At 50.3% G+C, this 8792-nt stretch overlaps 1 protein-coding gene across 1 annotated transcript; it reads right to left on the bottom strand.

Moving 5' to 3' along the window:
* Positions 1-309: 309 nt before the first annotated feature.
* On the bottom strand, positions 310-2393 carry SNAPIN (SNAP associated protein). The gene is made up of 4 exons (XM_069768043.1): positions 2095-2393; positions 1125-1171; positions 926-1044; positions 310-774 (listed from the first exon to the last, which is right to left on the bottom strand). The coding sequence occupies exons 1-4, from the start codon at positions 2223-2225 to the stop codon at positions 670-672; spliced, it is 402 nt and encodes a 133-aa protein (XP_069624144.1). The 5' UTR covers positions 2226-2393; the 3' UTR covers positions 310-669.
* Positions 2394-8792: the final 6399 nt, after the last annotated feature.

Raw genomic sequence — 8792 nt, 5'->3', positions numbered from 1 at the left:
ACTTCCTGCTGAGCTGTGCATCTAATCCCCCAGCAACTGATGAATATATAAGCGGTGGTGATGGGGGCCGTCTTTTGTTACACCATCAGGGTCATTCACTTGGAAATCAGATGTGGGACTACATATACCAGAGGCAGGGGTTCCTCAGCTCGGATGGGACAATACTGCAGTCTTCACACCACCATTACACAGGGGTGCAGTACCACATGTGGCCACAAAATGTTGCTGCACACCAGGAGTATCACTCCCCAGAGGCTGCCTGGTTACACCACAGGATGGGGGTGATGGTTCAGGAAATCAGACACTAGCAGCAATACAGAGTATTTATTGCAAGCGACACAAATGTAAATCAAAAAGAGTCTCTAAACCCACAAGGCCCGCCCCCAGACAAGGCCACCATCTTTTCGCTTTCACCCCTTGCTCACGATGCTGCTTCTCCTGCACAGCTCTACCTCGGTACCTTCCATAGGGATCGCAGAAGCTTGCAAGTAACCATTGAAATGCTGTGTATACACCCGGAAGTGTGGCTCCTCCCCCGATAGCCAAATGTGGTTCATGCACGTCGATGAGATTAGAGGCAGTGATACCCGATGCCTTGTTCTTGGCTGGTTTAGGTGTAGACTCCGGGAGACGACACCCTGAAGCGCCGATGTCCCCAGCTCCGCCTGCTCACTTATTGGGGGAAGTCTGGGAATGGTGGGCTCCAGAATCCAGCATGGCTCTTCTCCGCGCAGTCTCCTTAGCCACGCTGTGATTGAGACGCCGCAGCCGCTCCTGCCACAAAACAGAGAAAGCAGCATGTCTAACGGGAGTGCGGGGTGGCAACAGAAGCCAGCCAGGATCCGCGTAGTCACGGCCACGCACTATGGTCCCTGAACTACGGGGTCCTCACCCCGCAGTCAGGTCACCGCAGGGGCGGCGCTACCTGTGCGTTCTGCAGGATGTTGTTCACCAGGACGACGCGACGACGGGCATTCAGCAGCTTCTTCACATACGGGTCCAGGTCCAGTGCCACCTTCTGGTCCTCGTTTATTCTACACAGCTCTAGAGAAGAACAGGGAAAGTACAACTCAGCCACATGTCTGACAACCTGGGGATGTCATGAAGGGGCTCCACACACTGACCTGACGCCAGACTGTCAATGTGCTCTCGCAGGTCCACCTGGCTCTCCCTGCAGAAAGAGGCAGCGATGAGGGACACCCGGAGACATTACAGGGGCCCAGCCCCCCCCCCCCCCAAGAGTGAGCCCACCACCCCATCCACCATTACAGGGGCCCAGCCCCCCCTAAGAGTGACCCGCCGCCCCATCCTCCATTACAGGGGCCCAGCCCCCCTAAGAGTGACCCGCCGCCCCATCCTCCATTACAGGGACCCAGCCCCCCCCTAAGAGTGACCCGCCGCCCCATCCTCCATTACAGGGGCCCAGCCCCCCCCTAAGAGTGACCCGCCGCCCCATCCTCCATTACAGGGGCCCAGCCCCCCCCTAAGAGTGACCCGCCGCCCCGTCCTCCATTACAGGGGCCCAGCCCCCCCTAAGAGTGACCCGCCGCCCCATCCTCCATTACAGGGGCCCAGCCCCCCCCAAGAGTGACCCGCCGCCCCGTCCTCCATTACAGGGGCCCGTCCCCCCCAAGAGTGAGCCCACCACCCTGTCCTTTCAAGAATGAGCCCGTCACCACAGCCGTAGTCTCGAAAGCTTGCAATTTGTTACCATCTTTTCAGTTAGCCATTAAAAGGTATCAACCACTGAGGACTCTCAATTCTAAATATTTTTCCCGTCACCACAAGAATCAGCCCACATCTCCATCATCCATTAAAGCCCGCCACCCCACCCTCCAGTACAGGGGCCCAGCCCACCACCCCATCCACCATTATAAGTACCCAACCTCCCGAGAATTAGCCCACCTTCCCATCTTTCACTACCGGGGTCCGACCCACCACCCCGTCCTCCAGTACAGGGGCCCAGCCCCCCAAGAGTGAGCCCACCGCCCCCTCCTCCATTACTGGACCCCAGCCCCCAAGAATGAGCCCCCCGGCCTGTCCTCAATTGCATGGGCCCCACTCTCCCTGACGCTCCATTACAGGGTCCCGCACCGCACTGCATGTACATGGGAGTCCAGTTGCAGCACCGCCGGCTTCAGCAGCTCCAACAATCCCTCAGCAAACACGTCCCTCCCCGGAGACACCGGGGCCGCCATCCTGCACCGAACAGCCGGTGAAGTCATACACTCCCCTTCAGCCGCCGACTATCCCGTGATAGACACGGTACATTCGCTAGAGGGCGACGCGCACATTTTTAATTGCAGTGCTGCCATTTTCCTGGAGCCGGCAGGACCTGGACCCTAGAGTTCATTCGCCGAGAAGATGGCGAAAGCTCCAGAAACTGCGGATGTGATTGAGTAATCTTAGGTCAAATGACGTTCTGATCACATGACCAAGCTTACCACACAGAAACCCAAGCCTGTAACCATAGAATCCACCAGCTATACACAGAAGCCATCAGCAGCGTCGGCCCAAGAATCCTCTGACATGGCCGCCAGTGACTTTCTTTCCCGGACAGTTTCCAGTTTTGCACATCATCTTTTCAGTGGTTAGCACTGTAAGGTGGCTCAGTAGTTAGCACTGTATAGTGGCTCGGTGGTTAGCACTGTAAGGTGGCTCAGTGGTTAGCACTGTATGGTGGCTCAGTGGATAGCACTATATTGTGGCTCAGTGGCTAGCACTGTATGATGGCTCAGTGGTTAGCACTGCATGGTGGCTCAGTTGCTTGCAATGTATGGTGGCTCAGTGGCTAGCACTGACGGTTCAGTGGTTAGCACTGTATGGTAGTGGCACTAATCACAGAGGGATAACTTTATCATCCCCACTGCTGACACCAATATGTCATGAACCTTGAGTGTTGTGGTCGCCTTGGTTCTTTTCTGAAGGGGATTTATCTATCCCACTTCCCAGTCCCAGTTTGAAACTTGCAGCTCTCTGGCGCCCCCTTACCCTCAGGTCAGACAGGGTACTGCACCTAGGATAAGTAGCCGCCAGAAAGGCTGCCTTACTATGTACTAAAGTAATATTGAGGCAAGCATGTTCAGATAATTATAAATTATGTCGCACTATAACTATACAATAAAAGACATGCATAGCGGACTAATAACGAGACAAACTGCAAACAGTATAAATAACAAAAGAAGCAAACAAGCAGCCATATAGTCCCATGAAACGTACAAATTTATTAAATCACCATAAAAACTGAATGAGCAGGTACAAAGGATGCACACAGGGGAACATAGATGTGCTACAATGGCCCATAAGAAGGACCGGACCGCCCAAACAGACCTGCCTTGCCAGGAATTTAGGCCGCATATAATAAAGAATACATAGAATATTGGCCAAGTGCCACAGCCATGATGTAAAGAATGTACAGCAAGTAACGTAAGTGCATACCTAAATGGCGCAGGAAGAATGGGAGACCAGGCCAACCCCGATGCGCGTTTTGGAGCGCGATGCTCCTTCATCAGGGGGTAGATAAGATATGCACGGTGTATGTATAAATACACTGCCGACCGGAAGTGTGCCACTCACCTGCGCGCCACTAGAGCAACAAAAGAGCCGCGCGCAGCATCCCCTCCATCCGCCTGCGCCAGAAACACGTGGGGCCCCACGTGAGCCAGCGCCGGAAAGAGAGAGGGAAAGACACACGGCCCTGCGGAGCGGGAGCATGCGCACAGGCAAGGAAGCCAAGGTCGCCATATTAAGAGAGGGCAAACGTAAGGGCACTGTATGGTGGCTTAGTGGTTAGCACTGCATGGTGGCTTGCGATGTATGGTGGCTCAGTGGCCACACTGATAGTGGCTCAGTGGTTAGCACTGTATGGTGGCTCAGAGGTTAGCACTGTAAGGTGGCTCGGTGGTTAGCACTGTATGGTGGCTCGGTGGTTAGTACTGTATGGTGGCTTAGTGGTTAGCACAGCATGGTGGCTCAGTGGTTAGCACTGTATGGTGGCTCGGTGGTTAGCACTGTATGGTGGCTTAGTGGTTAGCACTGCATGGTGGCTTGCGATGTATGGTGGCTCAGTGGCCACACTGATGGCTCAGTGGTTAGCACTGTATGGTGGCTCAGTGGTTAGCACTGTAAGGTGGCTCAGTGGTTAGCACTGTATAGTGGCTCGGTGGTTAGCACTGTATGGTGGCTTGTGATGTATGGTGGCTCATTGATTAGCATTGTATGTTGCTCAGTGGTTAGAGCTGTATAGTGGCTCAGTGGATAGCACTATATTGTGGCTCAGTGGCTAGCACTGTATTATGGCTCAGTGGTTAGCACTGCATGGTGGCTCAGTTGCTTGCAATGTATGGTGGCTCAGTGGCTAGCACTGATGGTTCAGTGGTTAGCACTGTATGGTAGTGGCACTAATCACAGAGGGATAACTTTATCATCCCCACCGATGACACCAATATGTCATGAACCTTGGGTGTTGTGGTTGCCTCGGTTCTTTTCTGAATGGGATTTATCTATCTCACTTCTGTTATGATCCGGTGACCTTGGAGCAGCATGAGAACTTTCACTGGAGAAGGTGGTCACTATACTAACCGCAATCCTGAACTTAACACCGCAACTAGAAGTAGCCATGGAGTGTACCTAACAATCCTAGACACCTCGTCACAGCCGGAGGACTAAATACCCCTAAAGATGGAAATAGGAATACTATCTTGCCTCAGAGCAGATCCTGTTGTGAATTCTGTGGCAGAGCTCCCTCCTGTGGTCACAAGTGGTACTTCGGCTGGTTCTCTCTGTGAGCTTCCGTTGGTGGAGGAAAGTGGTACTGCGGCTTCTGAGTTTCCTTCCTCAGGTGATGTGGTGAAGTCGTTAGGTGCTGTTCTATTTAACTCCACCTAGTGCTTTGATCCTGGCCTCCAGTCAATGTTCTAGTATTTGACCTGTTTCCTCCTGGATCGTTCCTGTGGCCTGCTGCTCTGCATAGCTAAGTTCCTCTTTGCTATTTGTTTGCTGTTTTTTTCTGTCCAGCTTGTCAATTTGTTTTTTTCTGCTTGCTGGAAGCTCTGGGACGCAGAGGGTGTACCTCCGTGCCGTTAGTTCGGTACGGAGGGTCTTTTTGCCCCCTTTGCGTGGTGTTTGTAGGGTTTTGTGTTGACCGCAAAGTTACCTTTCCTATCCTCGCTCTGTTCAGAAAGTTGGGCCTCACTTTGCTAAATCTATTTCATCTCTACGTTTGTCTTTTCATCTTAACTCACAGTCATTATATGTGGGGGCTGCCTTTTCCTTTGGGGTATTTCTCTGAGGCAAGGTAGGCTTATTTTCTATCTTCAGGCTAGCTAGTTTCTCAGGCCGTGCCGAGTTGCATAGGGAGCGTTAGGCGCAATCCACGGCTGCCTTTAGTGTGGTTTGAGAGGATTAGGGATTGCGGTCAACAGAGTTCCCACGTCTCAGAGCTCGTTCTTGTTTTTTGGGTTATTGCCAGTTCACTGTATGTGCGCTAACCTCTATGTCCATTGTGGTACTGAATTACCTTTCATAACAGTACTGGAGGCCAAAAGTACTAATGATTCCCAATAGAGGGAAAAAAGAAGTTCTGAGACCATTTTTTTTTCTTTGCACTGTGTTTTTTCCCCTAGACATTTGGGTGGTTCAGGACACAGGTGTAGCAATGGACATTAAAGGTCTGTCTTCATGTGTGGATCAGCTCACGGCAAGAGTACAAAGTATTCAAGACTTTGTGGTTCAGAATTCTATGTTAGAACCGAGAATTCCTATTCCTGATTTGTTTTTTGGAGATAGAACTAAATTTCTGAGTTTCAAAAATAATTGTAAACTATTTCTGGCTTTGAAACCTCGCTCCTCTGGTGACCCAGTTCAACAAGTTAGGATCGTTATTTCTTTTTTGCGTGGCGACCCTCAGGACTGGGCATTTTCTCTTGCGTCAGGAGATCCTGCATTAAGTAATATCGATGCATTTTTCCTGGCGCTCGGATTGCTGTACGATGAGCCTAATTCTGTGGATCAGGCAGAGAAGAATTTGCTGGCTCTGTGTCAGGGTCAGGATGAAATAGAGGTATATTGTCAGAAATTTAGAAAGTGGTCCGTACTCACTCAGTGGAATGAAGGTGCGCTCGCAGCTATTTTCAGAAAAGGTCTCTCTGAAGCCCTTAAGGATGTCATGGTGGGATTTCCTATGCCTGCTGGTCTGAATGAGTCTATGTCTTTGGCCATTCAGATCGGTCGACGCTTGCGCGAGCGTAGATCTGTGCACCATTTGGCGGTATTACCTGAGCTTAAACCTGAGTCTATGCAGTGCGATAGGACTTTGACCAGAGTTGAACGGCAAGAACACAGACGTCTGAATGGGCCGTGCTTCTACTGTGGTGATTCCACTCATGCTATCTCTGATTGTCCTAAGCGCACTAAGCGGTTCGCTAGGTCTGCCACCATTGGTACGGTACAGTCAAAATTTCTTCTGTCTGTTACCTTGATCTGCTCTTTGTCATCGTATTCTGTCATGGCATTTGTGGACTCAGGCGCTGCTCTGAATTTGATGGACTTGGAGTATGCTAGGCGTTGTGGGTTTTTCTTGGAGCCCTTGCAGTGTCCTATTCCATTGAAAGGAATTGATGCTACGCCTTTGGCCAAGAATAAGCCTCAGTACTGGACCCAGCTGACCATGTGCATGGCTCCTGCACATCAGGAGGTTATTCGCTTTCTGGTGTTGCATAATCTGCATGATGTGGTCGTGTTGGGGTTGCCATGGCTACAAGTCCATAATCCAGTATTAGATTGGAAATCCATGTCTGTGTCCAGCTGGGGTTGTCAGGGGGTACATGGTGATGTCCCATTTCTGACTATTTCGTCATCCACCCCTTCTGAGGTTCCTGAGTTCTTGTCTGATTACCGGGATTTATTTGATGAGCCCAAGTCCGATACCCTACCTCCGCATAGGGATTGTGATTGTGCTATCGATTTGATTCCTGGTAGTAAATTCCCAAAAGGTCGACTGTTTAATTTATCTGTGCCTGAGCACGCCGCTATGCGGAGTTATGTAAAGGAGTCTTTGGAGAAGGGGCATATTCGCCCGTCATCGTCGCCATTAGGAGCAGGGTTCTTTTTTGTAGCCAAGAAGGATGGTTCACTGAGACCTTGTATAGATTACCGCCTTCTAAATAAGATCACGGTTAAATTTCAGTACCCCTTGCCATTGTTATCTGATTTGTTTGCTCGGATTAAGGGGGCTAGATGGTTCACCAAGATAGATCTTCCTGGTGCGTATAATCTTGTGCGTATTAAGCGAGGCGATGAGTGGAAAACTGCATTTAATATGCCCGAGGGCCATTTTGAGTATCTAGTAATGCCATTCGGACTTGCCAATGCTCCATCAGTGTTTCAGTCCTTTATGCATGACATCTTCCGAGAGTACCTGGATAAATTCCTGATTGTGTGCTTAGATGACATTTTGATCTTCTCGGATGATTGGGAGTCTCATGTGAAGCAGGTCAGAACGGTGTTTCAGGTCCTGCGTGCTAATTCTTTGTTTGTGAAGGGATCAAAGTGTCTCTTTGGTGTTCAGAAGGTTTCATTTTTGGGGTTCATCTTTTCCCCTTCTACTATCGAGATGGACCCTGTTAAGGTCCAAGCCATCCATAATTGGACTCAGCCGACAGCTCTGAAAAGTCTGCAAAAGTTCCTGGGCTTTGCTAATTTTTAGCGTCGCTTCATCTGCAATTTTTCTAGTATTGCTAAACCATTGACCGATTTGACCAAGAAAGGTGCTGATTTGGTCAATTGGTCTTCTGCTGCGGTGGAAGCTTTTCAAGAGTTGAAGCGTCGTTTTTCTTCTGCCCCTGTGTTGTGTCAACCAGATGTTTCGCTTCCGTTCCAGGTCGAGGTTGATGCTTCTGAGATTGGAGCAGGGGCTGTTTTGTCGCAGAGAAGTTCTGATTGCTCGGTGATGAAACCATGCGCCTTCTTTTCCAGGAAGTTTTCGCCTGCTGAGCGAAATTATGATGTGGGCAATCGAGAGTTGCTGGCCATGAAGTGGGCATTCGAGGAGTGGCGTCATTGGCTTGAAGGAGCTAAGCATCGCGTGGTGGTCTTGACTGATCATAAGAACTTGACTTATCTCGAGTCCGCCAAGCGGTTGAATCCTAGACAAGCTCGTTGGTCGTTGTTTTTTGCCCGTTTTGACTTTGTGATTTCATACCTTCCGGGCTCTAAAAATGTGAAGGCGGATGCTCTGTCTAGGAGTTTTGTGCCCGACTCTCCGGGTGTATCTTAGCCGGCGGGTATCCTCAAAGAGGATCTGCCATCTCCCCTGATTTGCGGCGGGTGCTGCAAAAATTTCAGGCTAATAAACCTGATCGTTGCCCAGCGGAGAAACTGTTTGTCCCTGATAGGTGGACGAATAAAGTTATCTCTGAGGTTCATTGTTCGGTGTTGGCTGGTCATCCTGGAATCTTTGGTACCAGAGAGTTAGTGGCTAGATCCTTTTGGTGGCCATCTCTGTCACGGGATGTGCGTACTTTTGTGCAGTCCTGTGGGATTTGTGCTCGGGCTAAGCCCTGCTGTTCTCGTGCCAGTGGGTTGCTTTTGCCCTTGCCGGTCCCGAAGAGGCCTTGGACATATCTCTATGGATTTTATTTCAGATCTTCCCGTCTCTCAAAAGATGTCAGTCATTTGGGTGGTCTGTGATCGCTTCTCTAAGATGGTCCATTTGGTACCCTTGTCTAAATTGCCTTCCTCCTCTGATTTGGTACCATTGTTTTTCCAGCATGTGGTTCATTTACATGGCATTC

The sequence above is a fragment of the Ranitomeya imitator genome, chromosome 1 (assembly GCF_032444005.1).
Source record: "Ranitomeya imitator isolate aRanImi1 chromosome 1, aRanImi1.pri, whole genome shotgun sequence".
Lineage (NCBI taxonomy): Eukaryota > Metazoa > Chordata > Amphibia > Anura > Dendrobatidae > Ranitomeya > Ranitomeya imitator.
Note: the sequence above shows the minus strand (reverse complement) of the source record. Positions and strands in the feature narration are given on the sequence as shown.